The following is a 19,838-nucleotide window of genomic DNA, read 5'->3' as shown; positions in this document are numbered from 1 at the left end:
TAGGGAGTGGTAACGAGGAGGAGGAGCTATGCAAAGAAGCGCGCCCGTCACGTGACCCCGAGATCCGCGCACTGCCTATAAAGCGGGTGGTTGTGGCCCGCGCTTTCTCTTTTGGATTCTGCTTTCGGTGGGCCTGTGTAAAGCTGTGAGTATGGTGAATATATATACATATATTCCTGTAAGTGCGGCTTTGTTACTTTCTTTAGAAGGAGTTGGGTCATTAGAATGTAGTGTTGATCGTGGAAGGGCTGGAGGAGGCATGGATGGCGCTGGATTTTCGCATGCTTTCCCTTTTTTCCCACATACATTTTTTTCTTCTGGGCGTTGAGCACAGATGGCGCTCCAATAACGGCTCAACGGAGTAGCCTTTCCAGATGGGCCTCGTGGTTGAGGAAAGCGTAAAACTGAGCCTCTAAAAAAGCTGAACCTTTGTTAAAAAAAAAAAAAAAAAGCATTCCGTATGGGGATAATAAAAACGTCCTTTATTAAATCGGCGTACAAGCTTTTGCGTTAACTCGAACGGCTCTGTAGGCAGAGATTAAATTCAAAAAGGGAACGAGCAGAAGCTTGATGTAGTAAAATGTCCTCTCGTTCTTGACGATCTTCAGATGAATCTGAAGTGCGTGATCAGGTTTGCCGCTGATGTTGGTAGGGATCTCTGATAGATAAATTATTTGAAGCTATTTATATATTTTAAAAAATTAAATGATTTAATTACATTGCAAAACAACTTGTACAGAAACCTTCGAGTAACATCCTGTGAAAGATGAACTTGCATTTGTACCTGCAAATGATGATAAATTGTGTTGGTAGGGACATCTGAGACACTGATGAATGCCAACATTTCTGAGCAGGACTAAGATTTTAGTTTAGGTATGTTAATGATTACCCATCTCCAACTTACCCATCTCCAACTAACTTGAAAGATTCTGTTCTGGTTCCCCAAAACTTTAAGGCTACTGGACATAATTCTAAAACAGAAATTGAATAAATGAGTCTTTCCTAGTAACAGGAAAGCATCAAAAATCCAATAATTTCTGATTTTTTTCTATAAACAAGCTTCTCCAACCTCATGTTCACTATACATTTTATGCCTAACACATCTGATTGCACCAGTTTCTAATTTTGATGGGATGTTTTGAATGTAATCTGTTCCCAATCCAAGACACTAAGTGAGGGAGTTTGAGGGAGGGGAAAGACTTTTTCCATTTTCAGATGGAATCATCACTAATGGCTATCTTCAACTAATGAGTTGTGTGACTTGGCCTTCTAGAAATGGCTAGGAAAGAGGGATGTGTGGCTGAGGTAGCCAAAAAGCATCAGAATATTGAACGATGGCAGAGGGAAAACAACATGGATAGAAAAGTAGATGAGTGAAACCTCATGTTCCAGTTATGTATTCCATAATTCATGAGAAGCCACTAAGATGTATCTGATCTTTGAGTCATCTCATGACTCACCCCAAAACTACACATAGGAGAATCTTGTTTTTTAAGACTGGCGTTATTTCATGTGAAACACTCGATAATTAGTGGTGCAACTGCAAATTTTGAATTATTTCTTTGCCTTCAGATTGGAAATGACAGTGAGATGTCTTATTTCAGCCCTGATACATAATTGCAGTGATAGTGCAAGTAAAAAATTATGCTGTGGCAAGGAACAAATGCATTAATGTCTGAGGCATCCCCCTTCTACATGCAGTCGAAGTAAAGGGGAGAGGAACTTAAATTAGCCCAGCAATTTTTACTTGAAAGTTGTAGGCTAAACTGAGAGTTTTATACAGTGGGCCTAGTTGCTGGCAATATAATCAATGTTAAAGGTGCAGGCTAAAAGTGAGACTGAGATTGCTAAAGATTCCCAATCAAAATACTGCCAACCCTTATTATATGGGTCTGTTTTGTTTTAAAAATAGTTCTTGTCTGATAAATGCCTATCTCCTTTGTAGATGCAAAATCTCAAGGCTATGCTGTCTGTAAAGGTATGTTTCTGTTCTTGTACATACAGAATGCTAAGTAGATGAATGAATAGTACCATTGGTTGTGCCTATGTGCCATAATGATGATGCTTATTTGCTACTCTTGACAAGATAATGATGAGAATGCTTAACCACCTTTGTTTCAAACTGAGGCACAATTTATGCTCTTAATCTTCATCCATTTACTAATTTTGAATGGACACTAAAACATTTGCTGTTTTCTTTACAGGGTTTCACAAGTAATTCTGTGCTCATGGAACAAGGATTGGTAAGTCCTAAAATTTAAATAGTCTGTTAGGAGTTTTTTTTGTCCAAGGAAGGATGCATGTGATGAAAACATAGTTCAGCAGATAATCTGTGATGAACTGTCTTTCGCTCCTATCTGATGCGTCCTTTTATGATTTAAGCTGGTCTGTTCCCAGATTGATATAGATAGGCCTACTTCAAGTGATTGCTCATTAAAAACCCCTTTTATCTTAACACTAACTTGGTAGCTAATTGACATTTTTACATTTTCTCCTGATAAACATGACCATATGGAAAATTATACCTTAATTTTTCATTGTGTTCACTTAACTTTGATCTGAATTTAGTTTGAAATAAATTATCTACATCCCCACACCTCCAAGATAACTATATTCAGGTTGTAAGTTAGTTTGGTCTAGTGGTTAAGGCCCCAGGCTGGAAAGCAGGAGACTTTCTAGTCCTGCCTTAGGCATGAAAGCCAGCTGGGTGACTTTGGGCCAGTCACTCCCTCAGCCCAACTCACCTCACAGGATGGTTGTTCTGGGGAAAATAGGAGGAGGAAGGAGTATTAGATATGTTTGCCACCTTGAGTTAGTTATAAAAATAATAAAGGCAGAATAAAAAAATCTAATTTTTTTTTAAAGTCCTAATAACTGAACTGAACATCTCTTACAGATTCTATATTTGCAAATATGGAACCCTACCCATCGATGTGCTGGCCTTCAGGTTCTCTAAGATGGATCAGCTTTAGATGATCAAATATGTAAGTTATAAAGAAAAATATATATTATGATCTATAGGCTTTTTCTGCATGACAAGGCTGTACGTTGTGTACAGTGCCAATGTTACCAGCGGGTTCTTGGGTATTCTCAAATTGTCACAGTTCTTTATTTATAATGAATTCTTACTTATAGTGGTTCTCTATTTCCAACGTTCACAGTTGCATTTTTCTACAGTTCTAGTCTAACATCCTAGTTTTGTTAACAATCTTTTTTAGGCATTGTTTTGAGTGTCAAGTCAAAATGATTGCTAGGTACTTATTTATTTAATAAACTTGTACACTGCCTGACTCCCAGTGACTCTGGGGGGTTCACAAGTGAAAAACAATACAATAGTAAAAAGAAGGAACAAACAGTAAAACCAAGCAGCAACACAAAATGCCCACTCTTATGAAGGAGCTACACTGCATCCTATCCAAAGACCTGGGTGAAGAGCCGGATCTTTAAGGCCCTCTGAAACACTTGCACGATGGGGGCTGCTTATGCCCTTCGACTCTGCTGGTTTTTCTGTGGTCATTACATTTTGAGCTTGGAATTCATTCAGCTTACCAAACAAATGAAAAAAATATAATTTATTGAGCCATGGTTCTAAGTTGAAGAAGAATCTTGTATGCTTGGGATGTATATTTCCTATAACTGTTCCTGTGATTCATGCATATTGCATCTTCTGCCTTTTTAAAGTTGTGCTGGATTTTATTCAATTATTTGTTTTGCTGTCCTGCAGTTGTGACATTTCAGCTCTGTTGTTTAGGGATGCAAAGCAAATTTGCTGATGTAAGCATTCTAATTAGGTCCATTCATCTGTATTTTGTCTGCAGTTGCTAATATTTAAATAATTGGATTGGGACCAAAGAGGACAAGTTAATCTACTGTATATGATGCTGAATCAGGTCGCTGATGCATATGAGGATAAATTGAATATACACTGATGCAGTAGATCACGGCAAGGTTTTGGAGAAAAAAACCTGATGCTCTGTGAAAGAGAACGTAGGCTAATGGCTAAAGAAAATAATTTTCTCTTTACAGGTTTTAATGACTAAGCTGTTTTCTGAAGAACCATAAGAAAAGGTGAGTTGAAATACAAAAAGTTGACTGGCTAAGCAATATTATAAAACCTACTTAAGAATTTTCTTTTTTTTGGAACTTTTACATATGTCTGATATTTTAGTTCAAGGATGAGAAACTATTTTTATCTAAACTTATGTGAAATATTTGTCCTATAAGTTTCCAATATATCTCTAAGGAGGAACTTGTACTGTATATCCCCTCACTAAGACTAAAGCAGGCAGCCTGCAATCTGTATTTCTTCTAAGGACTCTCTTAGGGAAGATAAGATTTTTTCTTAGGGAAGAATATGCAGGCAAGCGTATTGGGGATAACCTTTGAATTCAAGCAGGCTGCCTCCCCCAGATACACTGCATTTGAATTCAAGGGCAGTGGCTAAGGAGAGGTGAACAAATGAAGGCACTGAGACTGATGTGTAGGCCAGCAGTAGGAAAAGGTATATATAGACATTACATTTCTCTATAAAGTAAATACAAAAATCATCTAAGAATTAAAAACCTGGCAAAAAGGCACATCTTTACAGAATGCTAAGAATGGAATCAAACATTCCATTGTCTGGAAGCAACACAGAAAGAGGTCTTCTCTCACCTGTCAGAAAGAGGCCTTTGACAGTGGGGTTATCTTCTCTTCCAAAGGGTTTCTGCCATATGAAGGCTTGTAACAGGATAAGTTGTTTCTTTGATAGGCCCTACCTAAGCCATTTGGGTTAAGGTAAAGGTTAATAAAGCTCTTACCCATCTGTAGGTTTTAGTTTTGTTTTTGTGGCTGCTATTGTTTTTATAATCCGAATGGTAACCGGAAAAATTATGGATACCAGAGTAAATTGTGATGATTAGAACAATAATAAGGTGACACTGCCCCATTTTTCCATTTTGACCCTCCCTTATTTCTCTGGCAAACCGAATGTTGAATATGAACCCCGGTCCCAAAAAGTTGCCCACAAGGAATTTCCCATGTTTCCCAGGAGAAAATTTGAACAGTATCTTCTGGAAATGTGCATTCATTTGAACTGATTTCTTTTACCTGTTAATTCAAATATACTTGATATTTGCTGCTGTTTAAGCATTTAATGCAGTCAGCCTGTATGATGAGAAGCTAATGAAACTGACTTTAAAAATGGAGGTCTGTAATTAGCTCTACCTGACTTTGGGCGTCTACTTGCATCTTCTATGACTTAAAATTTGTTTTCTCTTAAGTGTCATAAACACTTTTTTCTCTTTAGGACTTGGGGTGACACTGAAGAGCTTTTTAAGAGTAAAGCTACTGACAGTGGTAAGCTATTACTGATATCAACTTAACTCCATGGAACTTATTGCAAACAATTGCCTAGTGTTTTGCGAACAGGATATCCTTAAAAATTGTATATTAATCTTTAATAATACTATTTTACTAAATGCCGAAGTTTTTATTTGAATAGGTGCCCTAAAGAAGGAAGTTCAGAAGTTTGTTTGGCATAGAGTTCTGAAAACATATATCCAATAGCACATTATTTATTTATTTATTTGTTTATTATTAAATTTGTCCCCCGCCCATCTCCCCCCAATGGGGGACTCTGGGCAGCTCACAACACGTTAAAACAATAAATAAATATACAATTGGGCGGCTCACAACATGTTAAAACAATAAATAAATATACAATTAAAACTATAACAATACACATTCACAAAAATAAAAGGGAAAAAATCGAAGAGGCCGATGGTTCAAGGCAGCAACGCCAGGCCACTAAGGGACTAGCCAACCCCACAGTTGATGATCCCCCTCCTTGCCCTTGGCCAGATAGCAGAGCCAGGTCTTTGGATCCCTCCAAAAGGCCAGGAGTGAGGGGGCCAATCTCACCTCCAGGGGCAAGATATTCCAAAGGGCGGGGGCTACCACAGAGAAGGCCTGTCTTCTGGACCCCGCTAGTCAGAGTTCTTTTGCCGAAGGGGTCTGGAGCATGCCCTCTCTGTGTGATTGGGTGGGACGGGATGAACTCGTGAGGGAGAGGTGGTCCCTCAGGTAACGTGGTTCCATGCCATGTAGGGCTTTAAAGGTGATAACCAACACCTTGAATTGGACCCAGAAGCAAACTGGTACCCAATGCAGCTCGCGAAGCAGTGGTGTTATATAGGTCCTTCGGGCCCCAAAAATAGCCTGCGCAGCTGCATTCTGGACCAGCTGAAGCTGAAGCTTCCAGATACTCTTCAAGGGTAGCCCCATGTAGAGCGCATTGCAGTAGTCTATCTGGGAGATAAGGGCATGAGTGACCATCCGAAGGGCATCCCGATCCAGGAAAGGGCGTAACTGGTGCACAACCTGAAGTTGTGCAAAAGCCCTCCTGGCCACAGCTGCCACCTGCTCCTTGAGCAGGAGCCATGAGTCCAGGAGGATCCCCAGATTACGCACTGGGTCTGTCTGGGGCAGTGCTACCCCATCCCATTATGCAGTCTTCTTTTTGGTTATTGTTTAACTCTCCTGAGTTTGGCTACCTATTCCAGCCAGACAAAGTTTATCTAAGACCCAGAAGCATTAGGGATCTAGTCCATGGAATTGCTGTGGAGCTACTGCTATCCTCATCAAGACTGATTTGCTAAACCTTAGAATAAAACTAGGAAAGTTCAAAAAGACAAGGAAATACCTGGACTGAAACTGGAATGTGGGTGAAGTGTACTGAAAAACATGGCAAAGTTACCTTGTTTTTATAATAAATTTCCAGTGTATCTAGCTTTGTATCGTTCACATATATGAGTGAGGATTTTTTTTTATATTAAATAGGTTCTGAGGATGGAATTATTAGTTTGAGGTAAGAGTTTAGTTTTCATTTATTCCATATTAATGGTTTGTTCAAAGCTTTTTATCAGCTTGTAACCAGTGATGAAATTAGATTCTGCCAAATGAATACTCATGATATTAGCATCAATCCGTTCCACTTTCACTGAGGTTACATTGTTCTTCTATAATTTAGGCATTCTGAGAGAATGGTAATTGCTTTCCAAGCTCATCACTTGAACTTACTGGTGTATATACTGAAAATATAATTACCTTCTCCATCTTCCTAAAGCATCTTAAGATTGCAAACATTTGTGTTTATGCTGCATCTATAGTAACATATAATTTTAGCATTCTTTAAGTTTGGTTGTTTTCCACCAGGAATTAGGTTTCCCTACTTGGGCCAGTATTTCTGAGTCTTTTTCTGTAGTCTTTTTCTGCAGTTTTATAATAAATGTTTTTTTTTTCCCTAAAAGCTGTTAGAAGTTGACTATTCTACGTGACTTGATCTCGTGAACAAGGTTAGTAAATTATTTTTATAATCTAATTCAAGGTTTCTCAATGGGGTTCCATGGAACCCTAGGGTTCTGTGAGAGGTAACTAGGGGTCACCTGGAAGATCATAATTTATTTTTAAAAAATATTACAAATTTGGTCAGTGTGCTCTCACTGTAGTTATTTTATTCCATTATTTTAAATAAATTTTGTACATGTTTATTCAATCATGTCTGAGGGTCCAGTGTCAGGATTTTTGAAGAGGAGGTATGAGAGAGAAGAGGATTCTAGGACAGACGATACTGGTAAGTTTAATGATGATAATAAAGCCCAAGAAGCAAGTTATTTAATAGCAGAACTTATTACACAGCAAAGGAAAAGTCATGCTTTGAGTGAGAAAGTAATCATGCCAGCATGTAAAATAATAGTGGGAAAAATGCTAGGGCCAGATGCAGTATGAGAAATTGAAAACGTTCTGCTGTCAGACAGTACTGTAACTCAGCATATTGATGACATGTCACATGATGCTGAAGAGATTTTGTGTGATAATAGCTTTTCTATGCAAGTTGATGAGTCAACAGATTTCACCAATAAATGTCATCTTATGGCGTTTGTAAGATTTGTAAATGGTGGTGAAATTCAAGAATACTTTTTCTGCTGCAAAGAACTACATAAACATACAAAGGCCAAGATGTATTTAATGTTTTGTCTTCATATCTGGAAACAGAAAGTCTGTCTTGGAGGAACTGTGTTGGTATCTGTATTGATGGTGCTCCATCAATGGTTGGCTCCATAAGAGGTTTCATTTCTCTTGTAAGAAAAGAAAATCCTAATGTCACAGCACACTCTTTTCTTCACAGAGAGGTGTTGGTGTCAAAAACTCTTGGAGATGAAATGAAAAAAGTTCTGGATGATGCTACAGAAATGGTTAACTTCATTAAACAAAGACCAGTTCACTCAATGTTTCAAAAACTGAAAACCTGGACAAAGAGTACAGGTGAAACTCGAAAAATTAGAATATCGTGCAAATGTTCATTTATGTCAGTAAGGCAACTCAAAAGGTGAAACCAATATATGAGATAGACGCATTACATGCAAAGTGAGATATGTCAAGCCTTACTTTGGTATAATTGTGATGATTATGGCGTACAGCTTATGAAAACCCCAAATTCACAATCTCAGAAAATTAGAATATTACATGACATCAATAACACAAGGATTGGAAATAGAACAATATCGGACCTCCGCAAAGTATAAGCATGCATATGTACTCAGTACTTGGTTTGGGCCCCTTTTGCAGCAATGACTGCCACAATGCGGTGTGGCATGGATGCTATCAGCCTGTGGCACTGCTGAGGTGTTATGGAAGACCAGGATACTTCAGTAGCGGCCTTCAGCTCCGTTGCATTGTTCGGTCTCATGTCCCTCATCTTTCTCTTGGCAATGCCCCATAGATTCTCTATGGGGTTCAGGTCAGGCGAGTTTGCTGGCCAATCAAGCAGAGTAATCCCATGGTCATTGAACCAGGTTTTGGTACTTTTGGCAGTGTGGGCAGGTGCCAAGTCCTGCTGGAAAATGAAGTCAGCATCCCCATAAAGCTCATCTGCGGAAGGAAGCATGAAGTGCTCCAAAATCTCCTGGTAGACGGCTGTGTTGACCCTGGGCTTAATGAAGCACAGTGGACCAACACCAGCAGATGACATGGTTCCCCAAATCAACACAGACTGTGGAAACTTCACACTGGACTTCAAGCATCGTGCATTGTGTGCCTCTCCATTCTTCCTCCAGACTCTGGGTCCTTGGTTCCCAAAAGTTGCTCTCATCAGAAAAGAGGACTTTGGACCACTGGGCAACAGACCAGTTCTTTTTTTCCTGTAGTCCAGGTAAGACGCTTCTGATGTTGTTTGTTGTTCAGGAGCGGCTTGACAAGAGGAATATGACATTTGAAGCCCATGTCCAGGATCCGTCTGTGTGTGGTGGCTCTTGATGCATTAACTCCAGCCTCAGTCCACTCCTTGTGAAAGTCCCCAACACTTTTGAATGGCCTTTTCCTGACAATCCTCTCCAGGCTGCGGTCATCCCTGCTGCTTGTGCACCTTTTTCTACCACACTTTTCCCTTCCACATAACCTTCTATTGATGTGCTTTGGTACAGCACTTTGGGAACATCCAACTTCTTTTGCAATTACCTTTTGGGGCTTTCCCTCCTTATAAAGGGTGTCAATGATGGTTTTCTGCACAACTGTCAGGTCAGCAGTCTTTCCCATGCTTGTGATTCCTACTGAACCAGCCTGAGAGACCATTTAAAGGCTCAGGAACCCTTTGCAGGTGTTATGGATTCATTAGCTGATTAGAGTGGGACAAGTGAGCCTAGAATATTGAACCTTTTCACACTATTCTAATTTTCTGAGATTGTGAATTTGGGGTTTTCATAAGCTGTATGCCATAATAATCACAATTATACCAAAGTAAGGCTTGACATATCTCGCTTTGCATGTAATGCGTCTATCTCATATATTGGTTTCATCTTTTGAGTTGCCATTTACTGACATAAATGAACATTTGCACGATATTCTAATTTTTCGAGTTTCACCTGTAAGTCTCCTGTTACACACAAATATGGTGGCTCAGCAGAGGAAGAGTTTTCAACAGGGTGTTTGAGCTGAAGGCAGAATTGCAAGAGTATTTCTGAGAAAACAGTATTCCATGTTTTGTTGAGTGCTTTGAAGATAATGGTTGCAGAAATTAGCATATGAACCAACTGAACAATTCTCTCCAAGGCACTGGAGAAAATGTTTTGACTTGAGGTGACAAGATTCTTGGATTTAAAAGAAAACTGTTTGGAAAAAACATTGCAAAAGAAAATACTGAAATGTTTCCACTGCTGCTTGGGCTTGAGAGTGAAGGAGGATACCAGAAAGTCTCAAATCTAATTGAAAACCACCTGGAAGTACTGCAGAACAAAATTGATCAGTACTTTCCCTCCCTTTCAACACAAATACATGACTGGGTGAGGAATCCTTTCTTTGAATCTTCTGCTTAGCCGGAGTACTTCACTTTGAAGGAAGAGGAAGAACTTTGGTCTGATCTCAAGATGAGATTCACTGATCTGTCTGCTTGGATGATGGTATCCATTAACTCCCCCGTTGAAACTACTCAGTTCTTCAAAATAATCTTTTAAAAGTGTTGGAATGCACACACACCCCATCCCCGCCAACTAATCTTAATGCTTAATGCATAAAAAGTTAATGCTTCCAAAACTTGCAACTTGCATCAGAAGAGGGTAATAACTAGTTTTGCCCACCCATTGTGTTCCCTGTCCTCTGAATAAAACATACCATCCAAAAGTAGCTTGATGATTTTGTTGGGAAAAGCCAATGATGTTTTAAGAGTAGTGGACAGAAAGTTTTCTGAGAACTTAAAACACTGAGGCTTTATGTCACTGATAATTAGTGATAGACAGGTCATGGTACCATAACTTACCCAAAAAACCTGGAATCAAATGAATTGCTACTGGAATAGAATCTCTTTTACACAATTACACAAACTGATGGCTTACAATATTTTTATTTCAGGTTAGTTTATGTGAAGTAACTGATTGACCATTGATTTTTTTTTTTAAACACAGTGGCAGCTGGATAGAATAATAGTTTGGACTTCACAATATATTGGTAAGCTCATACTTTAAAGGGATATAAGAGGACATTAAAATTCCAAATGAGGCAGCCTGTAGAAACTCCTGATCCTTTTGAGCTTTGTTAAAAATGTGTTTACTTTGTACTGTTAATGATGAAATTGTGAAAAAGACAATGGGAATCTCTCTGAAAAGTAGTGAAGATACATTTTTACTGAGACAGTACAAAATGATAATGTGTAGTACATAATTATTATGTAGCATTACATTGTTATATATAAAACCAGCAGAAGAACTTGCTTGGTTCTTAGTGTTACATGTTCCAGTTTGAAACTTAAAACATGAAGTGGCTGAGTTCAGACATCACTATGTTTGATCCTGGCTTACTGAATAACCAGTTTGCTAGGCTGGCAAAACATCAAACCACATTTGCATGATAGCATGATACATGAATGTTGTCAGTATTTTAAATTATTAGTAATAGAGATGTCTATTGGCACTTGGAGGCAGAAAATTTTTAAGAATTACAGCAGATGCAATAGTGGTCTTTCGTTCCTGTCTGATGTATCTGCCTATGTAGCTCAAGGTAGCTGGATACCATTCATTTGTTCTGCCACAAGTGATAAATCTTAATAAAATTGAGTTGTGGGGGCATGCAAAATATTTTGGCTTCAAATGAAAGTTTGCAGAATGGCCTATCCCAAGCACAAAATAGGATTTTCAAGCTTTCTAGAAGAATTTTGAACTGGAACCTAGAATGCTTTGAGTTTGGAAGCCAGTCTTTCTCAATTGAAACAGCTTTACATCTTGCAATAGGATGTTTCACAAAACTTGGCTCTGAAAATATTACAAAATATCAGAGTGTACTAGTCACTTCAGAGTTGTATGTAAACGTTCTTAATATAGTGGTACCTCGGGTTACGAACGCCTCTGCTTACGAACTCTTCGGGTTGCGACCAGCTCCGGCCGCAAAAATTTACCTTGGTTTGCGAACTCCGCCTCGGGGTACAAACCGGATCCGCGGCCATTTTTCTCCATGACACGTCCGCGGCCATTTTTCTGCCCGTGCTACGTGGTCCGCGGCCATTTTTCCGCCGGTGCCACGTGGTCCGCGGCCATTTTTCTGCCTGTGCCACATGGTCCGTGGCCATTTTTCCGCAGCCATTTTTCAGCCCTGCCGCATGGTCCGCGGCCGTTTTTCTGCCCGTGCCACGTGGTCCACGGCCGTTTTTCCGCCCTGCCGCGCAGTCCGCGGCCGTTTTTCCGCCCTTGACGTGTGGGAAAATTTGCTTCGGGTTGCAAACAAATCGGGTTGCGACCAGAGTCACGGAACGGATTAAATTCGTAACCCGAGGTACCACTGTAGTACCGTTGAATTTTTTTTCCTTTTACGCCCTGTATTTCCTTAGGGACTCTGGGGATAATAGTGCCAGGGATGAAGCAAGTTATGGAGAACATCTGTCACTGTTTGGTGTTTGTTTTCACATTCTTGTTTCTCCACCCATTATTAAAGTTCTGTAATGATCAGTTCACAGGAACTTAAAAATTGTGATCTTCGGATGAAATTAAACTGATATTAGTGTATCCCCTTCACATTTTCAATTGATGGTGGAGGCTATTGAAGGTGTATGTGCCTGATGGCTTTGTTTTGTATAATTCCTATTAAAGCTTTCCCAATAGGATTGCTCCTTGTTTTTAGTAAAATAATAACTATAGGGAAACTTGCAGTTTTGTGGAGCTATAATAAATTTGCTTGTGGCCATAGCTCAACCAACCATGGAAGAAACATGCAGGTGAAAAGCCAATTTTGTGCAACAGCTAGAAATAGAATTTTTTTTTCAGAAAGTAGCCCACAAGAACTGTTAAACAGATTATTCTCATGAATTATGATTTGGCCCATATTCTCTAGCTAGGCAGTTTCATTTCTCCTACTAGATTTATTAATGCATGTGTTTGATCTCCTAGGTAGTTAATGAACTGACATTTGGCTTTCAAGGTATGTACTCTGTATATCAAAGTGCTTGTTTTCTTGAGAATGGTGAAATGATGATACCCTAATCTTGAACTCTCTCTCTGAATATGTGATGGAATATCCAAGATCTGATCCATTCACATTTTAGAATGTCTTGTATCCCTAAATGAGTATATTAGCTTGACTTTTTTCTTTTTCCCATTCCAGATCTGAGAAGCTATCCAGGTATTAATTTCAAATATATTGGAAGATATTTTGGAATCTAAACTGGATGTCATCAGGATAATAAAACAATTCTATAAGTTGTAACTATTTTATTTTGTACAGTAGGGTAGAAATGAGTAATTTCTCACAGGGATACCCACACAGGACATACATTTAGTAAAAAATAGAGACCTCTCCCCTTTCTGAAAGATGATGGTGGAAATAATGCAGAACTCCATTCGTGGAAGCACAACACAACATATGCCCCTTTCCCCCCGAAGGTGCATTGTATACATACACCATTTTGATGTGGGGTAGTGTATCTGACATTATTAGAGAGGTGAAATCCTCTTGATTTTCAAAAGTTGCAACTGCTACATTTTCCAGAGGTCCTCCCACCAGTGGTCCTTTCAATGTGAGGCCTGTAGGGACTAGGGGCCTTGTGAGAACAGAAAAGCAGCAGCTTTGTTTGGCAACTCAGGAAGAGGTGGCGTAAGACAAACCAGTGGAAGGTACAAATGTTTACTGATAGTTCAGTGAAACTATATGAGTAACAGCTGCCCAAACGTGAATTTTTGAAAAATGCATCGCAAGCAAACGTAAGAATCTGAAATCACCAACAGCCTCTACATTATGGCTGGATATAACAGAGGGGTTTATTTAGGTTAAAAATAAAGCCAAATTAGAGAGGAATAAACATAAGTTGAAATTCTTGTATTTCTACCTTTATTTTAATTCTTATACCTATTGCATTTTTGGGGGAGTTCCAGAATTATTTTGGAGCTCTGTTTCTTTTTTGACTCATTCTGTCTTGTATTTTAAAAGCAGGAAATTTTTGCTTACATTTTTAAAGTGTCTGTGTATGCAGTACATAGTTAACAGTCATACAGTTTTGTGAGGGTTGTATTTCTAGAGACCAAAATTTGGAAATAAACCAACACAACTCTACGTCTGCATGTTGCTCTAAGCCACTGGATAAAGTTTGGTGATTTATGCAACCTTGCAGGCTAGCCTTAATTTTTCTTTCAGCAGGGTGCACCTTCTAACACAACTAAACATACTACTCTCAAGCTGTTGGACAGGGAGATAAATTGTTTCATCGGAGAACTTTGCTCAAATTTTGTGGTGCAGTGTGCTAAAGCTAATACCAGCAAGCAGGATTAAAGCAAACTTTCATAATTTGGTTATGTTAATTTTGTAGTTTTTGAACAATTTCCTGAGACACATCATACATTTTTTTCAATTGCTTGATACAGAATTCACACATTGTTCACACATCATGCTGAACCAAAGGAATTACTACTTAGAGCACTGATACCTCTGAGAATTTCACATCAAAAATCCGTACAACGCTCTCAATACCTCCCAGCATGGCCAAATTGCACTGGATACCCAGTAATGACCTCAGCAACATCTACATGTAGTTGAAGATCCTCCATGCATAAAGGCAACACAGCAGAACTCCCAAAATGTCAAGGCTGCATCTGATTGTCCATATTATTATATGACAATAGTAACAGGGCATGATGTCTTTTGAACATATTCTTTGCACAGACAAAACCTCAGATTCCATCTTGGTCACACACATCATTGGAACACATTTCTGCCTTTGAAAAGATTTGTATGGTATAATGAAAAAGTGCCCTTGATGCTTTCAACAGTTCACTTTTCTGCACAAATAGTACAGATAATCTGTCCACTAGTGACAAATTTAGAGTTTCTGCTGAATATGCTAACATTCCCCAAGAATGGATAATTTTCAGTTAGTCCTTGCTTTGGCCTCTGTCAAAGGCCATGTAACCTGCACATGATATGGTTCAAGCTCTTGTGGGTCAACATAATCTGGAGCATTGCTCATCAGATCTCTCCCCCTGAAAGATTTAGGGAAAGCAATGACATCTCGAATACTTGAACCTCCAACTAGAAGACAAATCAGTCTGTCAAGCCCTAAAAAAGAAATGCATTAGATATTAATAGTACTATAAACAGGTTTTGGGAAAAAGGACCCTACAGCTATCTATGAAGTTATAAAAAGCACAACAGTATGTTTCCATGAATAAAATATATTGTATGTGTAAATGAGTACAAGGTTCATTTCAGGGAAGGGCTGGGACAGCTATTTTGTGCATACAGAGACCAAGGGCGGGCGGGCTGGCTGGCTGGCTGGCTGGCTGGCTGGCTGGCTGGCTGGCTGGGGAGAATCCATGTTTGAATGGGATGTAACCTTTTTGCAGGCTTGCTCAGGGATGAGTTAGTGATCATGATGGGTAACAAATGTAATGAGTGCTCAATTCAGTAAATACAAGAAGTCCATCCAAACACACTGGTGCATGGAAATGCAACAGTGTTGCAGGGTGGACTAAAATGATGTGCCAAAGCCCAAGAAAAGATTAAAATATGACTGATGGATAACAGTATTTGAGTCAAGACATGAACGTCTGCCATCAAGAACTGTCCAAAAACAGCTGGACCTAAATTATAACAATATTCCATCACAAGATTGATGAGAACAAGTTTGTTAAAGTCTTAACACTTTAAGGTTATAAAATAGTCTGTGAAGTGTGAAACAGCATGCTTGTAGAATGTAAGGGCTTCTTTATTCTATATACTTGCTACATTACTCACTGCATTTTACCTGCTACTTCTCTTGCTACCTTTTCCATGCTAGGAATTTTTCTGGAATGAAGGAAGTATAACTCCCTGATTATTAATTTAGATAACCTCTCTGCTTATGTCAGTTGGGAAAACTGTTGGTTAGCAATGTAATCTTTAGTTGTGCTGCAGTTGAGAAATACTAGAGGGATAGCTATTCAAGCTTTGATTCAATAAGCCCATGTAATTGTACTCAGTACTGTTGCCTTCTTTCATGACTGGGGACAAAGTTCCCAAGATGGAGAGAAAAACTTGTTTCTCCCTCCAAAAATAACCAATTTACAAACCATTGCTGTTTTGTTTCTAGCTATGCGGGCTGAAAATATTACGTGAAAGTAAAGGTCTGATAAATTGGACTGATAAATGAATCTGTACATAGTACAGGTAGTCCCAGGGTTAAGAATGCTCGGTTACAGATGGCCCATAGTTAAGAATGGAGCCTATTGTAAAACACAATGATTTGAGTTAAACACACAATGGTTCAAGTTCATTACACAATACTACTTATACCGTATTATTCAATAATGCTGTTCTGGCTTACATACTAATTTGACTTAAGGGCAGACCTTGGGAACAGAACTCAGATCTTAAACTGGGGACTACCTGTATTTCTGTTTAATTAGCCAAAGGACTTGCAAAGCAAATGTGTTTCCTGGCTTAGCTATCCAAAATACCTCCATTCTTTTTGGAGATTTATATTGTATGAAAACCCTACCAACGATAACTCCTTCAACAAATCCTTTGAAATCAGGAAATATTTGCACCCCCATAGGTAAGATTAACTTTGCTCTGGGGTTTAGAGTCTTTCACTAAGCTACCAGTTTTCCTAGTATGCACTTAATTAGTGTGAAACTGCAATTGGGAAGTGTTTTAATTGGGAGAGCACAGGTTGCTTTTTGAGCTTGAAAGATTAAAGGCATGGGCTTTGTATTTTTTTTTTTTTAACAGCGGGCAAAAACAGGTTTTTCTTTGTAACTCCAGTTATCTGAATCAAATATGATTTCCTGCAATTTCCTACATCTATTATCCTGATTACATTTAATGAAAAGAATAAATTATCCTATATGAGCCTTAAAACTTATCTGTTGCCAAACCAGATTGTTATCCATGTCTCTGTTTCTTTCTGGCTTCATAAATATAGAAAGAAGGAACACTTCAGACTAAAACAGAAACAAAAATCCTGAAACAGATTTTTACTTAGAAAAACATGTGGCTTTCTATGCAGGAATAATTTCATTCAGGAAAAAAACTGACTTTTGTTATCCTTCTATCTCACACTGATGTCAGTGTACTTACTATTTATTCACAGAATCACAGAGTTGGAAGGAACCATAAAAGTAATCTACTCCAACTTCCTGTATGTGGCAAATTCCAAGTTTAAAAAAAAAGATACTGACCTAGCGCAATTCCTCCATGTGGGGGTGCACCACACTCCAGAGCTTCAAGGAGGTGAAAAAGCAGCTCAGTGTCCTCCTAAGAATGTAAGAAGATCAAACCAGCTTTTTCTTCACAGAGTGGCCAAACAGATACTTAGGGAAATCCACAGGCAGGACCAGAGTGCAACAATAGCTTTCCTCTCACGTTTCCCTGCATAATCCTTCTTTTTTAAAAATAATTTTTATTACAAAATTTAACAATAGTAAAAGGTAATACAAAACAAAATTAAGAGAAACCCTGCATATTCCTTCTGTTACCAGAAATAAATAGCTATCACATTCAGTAATCATGGAGTTAATGGAAAATAACTGGCTTTAAAATATATTTAAGAGGTAATGCAATATTTGCCAATTTCAGATTAAATACACAAGACTATTTTAGCCCAACTAAGAAAGGCAGGAATGAAACAAGTATAAATGATACTTATCTCCTCAAGCTGCCATATAAATTAGAACTAATGGTTGGAGATGTAGCAACTTAGTAGGGATGCACAAAATGCCTTGTTTCAAAATATTTTGAGCATAATATTTCATGAAATGGGCCCCTTTGAGCATTTTGAATGTGTTTTGAGCTTAAAATAGGGTGTTCTCAAGTCAGAACTATACCTCTGAAAGCACTCCAGGAAGCTCTATTTTGGGTTCAAAGTAGAAGTTTCACTGTCAAGGTGAAACATTTTGAGAAAAAACGTTTACCCCTACAGATCTTTTATTCATAGATATTTGGTATGTTCATTGATAACTAATTTCTAGAAGATGCAACTGTACAGTAGAGCCTAAATGAATAGTGTCATAAGAATTTCCTGGGCCTCAAGGGAGGCATCTCAGATGGGAACCTGCAACCTTAGGTAGTGAGTTCTCTCAACAGTGGCAGCTAAGAGAAAGAAAGGAGGGCCACAAAACCATTAGTCCATTGCTGCAGCACTGGGGCTGAGTTCTGCAAGAGTTTCCCCTCACCTCCTTAGTCATTTCAAAGTTTCCCTTCTCCAACTGAGGAGGGAAAGAGTGATGGGTGACTGAGGAGTGACAGCAGCTCCTCCCTCCATGCTGCTGTTCCATTGTGGCTTCTATTGGGACCTCATGCAACTAAATAGTATTCTTCTCTCTCTCAAACATGTGTGCCTGTGCATGTGTATAACATATGCACAGTGACAGAGAGAGAGAAATGTCTGTGAAATGAATGACTTGGGTTGGGGACAGCCTAGAGAGTTCTATGCCTGCAGGGGCAACCCTTGCTACTGCATTCATTGACCACCCTGCCTATAATGAAAGCTACAAGTGCTAGTTGGGCACACACAGAGCTGTACTTCAGTACTTGAGGATTTTTTTCCCAATAAAATAATAACATTATAAGAGAGGGAGAAACTACTATTCATTTTCTTCATACCATACATAATTTTCTGTTTGTTTATCATATCACCCCCTTACTCATTCCTTTCCTAAGTCAAGAATTCTCAAAGTATGTCACTAGTTCTTCTGGTTGCTGTTCTAAAGTGTAACATGCTCTCTCGTTCTCTCTCTTTTTTTTTGAGTTACAGTACACAGACCCATTCATTATATTCTAAGCATAGTCACATTATGAAACTGTATAAAGGCAGTAGGAGAGCAGAAAGTTTATTTTCAGTTCCATTCCAATACACCTGAAACACAAGCTTCAACTTTTTCACAGCAGTTGAACAGGGAAGCAACACTGCCACTGAGTTTTCCACTCCAATACCAAATCACCTGTGTTAATTGGAGGTTCTTTACAACCATTTTTCTTTTAATAATCCTTTAAAATATTGAGTGTCATTAGGAAACTTGGATGCTTCAATGCCCAGGACCAACTCCAGATTATCTCTGAAGAAATTATAAGGCAACAGTCCCAACATATATCTCCTTGGAGAACCCCACTGCTTAAATTGTGAGAAATATGTATTTATTTATTATTTGTAGAATATATAAGGCTATCCAACTTACAATTTTTGACTCTGGGTGGTGTACAAGTATAGAACCAATATAAAAAACCACAACTGTACACACAGAGCCAAAGCTGGAAATAACATACACTCCTTTTCCTAATAAAATGGGCTCAATAATCATCCTGGAGAAGAGTCAGATCTTCATGGCTCTACAAAAGCTTAATTAGAACTATTCTCTACTCCCCTGTTATTTAGACAGTTACCAATCTTATAGAAAGATCAGTCCTCTTATCTTCTGACAACTAAATTTGTATCTGGACCTTCAAGTCAGTCTTGACTGCTGGCAACTGCCTGGATGAGTCCCTGTAATTTTCTTGGCAACATTTTTGGAAGTGGTTTGCCTTTGTTTTCTTCCCAGGGCTGAGAGAGAGGTACTGGCCCAAGGTCACCCAGCTGGCTTTGTGCCTAAGGAAGGACTAGAACTCAGGGTCTCCCAGTTTCTAGGCTGGTGTTTCTAATCACTATACCAAACTGGCTTTCTAAATCTGTCTAGGTATCTTTAAATGAAGCACTTTTATTCTGAATTTCAAAACTCCTTTGACGGTTTATTAGACTATCTTTAACTATGTATTGTTGACATCTTGAAAAATTATTTAGCAATGAAAGATTAACCTTTCCACCAAACGTGTTTTTTTCCTTCAACAAGGCATATTATTCTTTATGCATATTTTTAATC

General features: G+C 38.7%; 2 protein-coding genes and 6 non-coding genes across 21 annotated transcripts in view; 7 read left to right on the top strand and 1 right to left on the bottom strand.

Moving 5' to 3' along the window:
- Window positions 1-5: 5 nt before the first annotated feature.
- CENPL (centromere protein L) overlaps window positions 6-19,838 on the top strand; it is a 67,956-nt gene continuing 48,123 nt past the window's right edge. Inside the window, exons 1-13 of one of the 14 annotated variants that reach the window (XR_015798528.1) lie at window positions 15-145; window positions 1,946-1,978; window positions 2,205-2,243; window positions 2,897-2,984; window positions 4,027-4,068; window positions 5,288-5,337; window positions 6,820-6,847; window positions 7,290-7,334; window positions 7,546-7,612; window positions 10,935-10,977; window positions 12,906-12,936; window positions 13,120-13,137; window positions 17,078-17,214. The gene's annotated coding sequence lies outside the window, so the exon portion shown is untranslated. Of the gene's footprint in view, window positions 146-1,945; window positions 1,979-2,204; window positions 2,244-2,896; window positions 2,985-4,026; window positions 4,069-5,287; window positions 5,338-6,819; window positions 6,848-7,289; window positions 7,335-7,545; window positions 7,613-10,934; window positions 10,978-12,905; window positions 12,937-13,119; window positions 13,138-14,145; window positions 14,283-14,372; window positions 14,507-17,077; window positions 17,215-19,838 lie in introns of those variants that run through there. The other 13 variants (XR_003084363.2, XR_015798526.1, XR_015798527.1 and 10 more) reach the window with 13 other exon arrangements.
- On the top strand, window positions 780-859 carry LOC112540303 (small nucleolar RNA SNORD74). The gene has a single exon (XR_003084373.1). It is a non-coding gene; the product is annotated as a small nucleolar RNA SNORD74 (small nucleolar RNA).
- Window positions 2,294-2,369, top strand: LOC112540298 (small nucleolar RNA snR60/Z15/Z230/Z193/J17). Its single transcript, XR_003084368.1, has one exon. It is a non-coding gene; the product is annotated as a small nucleolar RNA snR60/Z15/Z230/Z193/J17 (small nucleolar RNA).
- Window positions 5,145-5,211, top strand: LOC112540297 (small nucleolar RNA SNORD44). The gene has a single exon (XR_003084367.1). It is a non-coding gene; the product is annotated as a small nucleolar RNA SNORD44 (small nucleolar RNA).
- LOC112540302 (small nucleolar RNA SNORD47) lies at window positions 6,911-6,987 on the top strand. The gene has a single exon (XR_003084372.1). It is a non-coding gene; the product is annotated as a small nucleolar RNA SNORD47 (small nucleolar RNA).
- Window positions 10,679-10,740, top strand: LOC112540299 (small nucleolar RNA SNORD75). The gene has a single exon (XR_003084369.1). It is a non-coding gene; the product is annotated as a small nucleolar RNA SNORD75 (small nucleolar RNA).
- LOC112540301 (small nucleolar RNA SNORD79) lies at window positions 11,085-11,165 on the top strand. The gene has a single exon (XR_003084371.1). It is a non-coding gene; the product is annotated as a small nucleolar RNA SNORD79 (small nucleolar RNA).
- DARS2 (aspartyl-tRNA synthetase 2, mitochondrial) overlaps window positions 14,876-19,838 on the bottom strand; it is a 30,865-nt gene continuing 25,902 nt past the window's right edge. The window contains exons 16-17 of the mRNA XM_007425146.4: window positions 17,166-17,241; window positions 14,876-15,063 (exon numbers count right to left, since the gene is read on the bottom strand). Coding sequence (XP_007425208.1) covers window positions 14,876-15,063; window positions 17,166-17,241 — 264 coding nt within the window. The remainder of the gene's footprint in view (window positions 15,064-17,165; window positions 17,242-19,838) is intronic.

This window comes from Python bivittatus, unplaced genomic scaffold (genome assembly GCF_059951505.1).
Source record: "Python bivittatus isolate LINGU-HERP-01145 unplaced genomic scaffold, Pbiv_v1 ctg000700_np1212, whole genome shotgun sequence".
Classification (NCBI taxonomy): domain Eukaryota; kingdom Metazoa; phylum Chordata; class Lepidosauria; order Squamata; family Pythonidae; genus Python; species Python bivittatus.
Note: the sequence above shows the minus strand (reverse complement) of the source record. Positions and strands in the feature narration are given on the sequence as shown.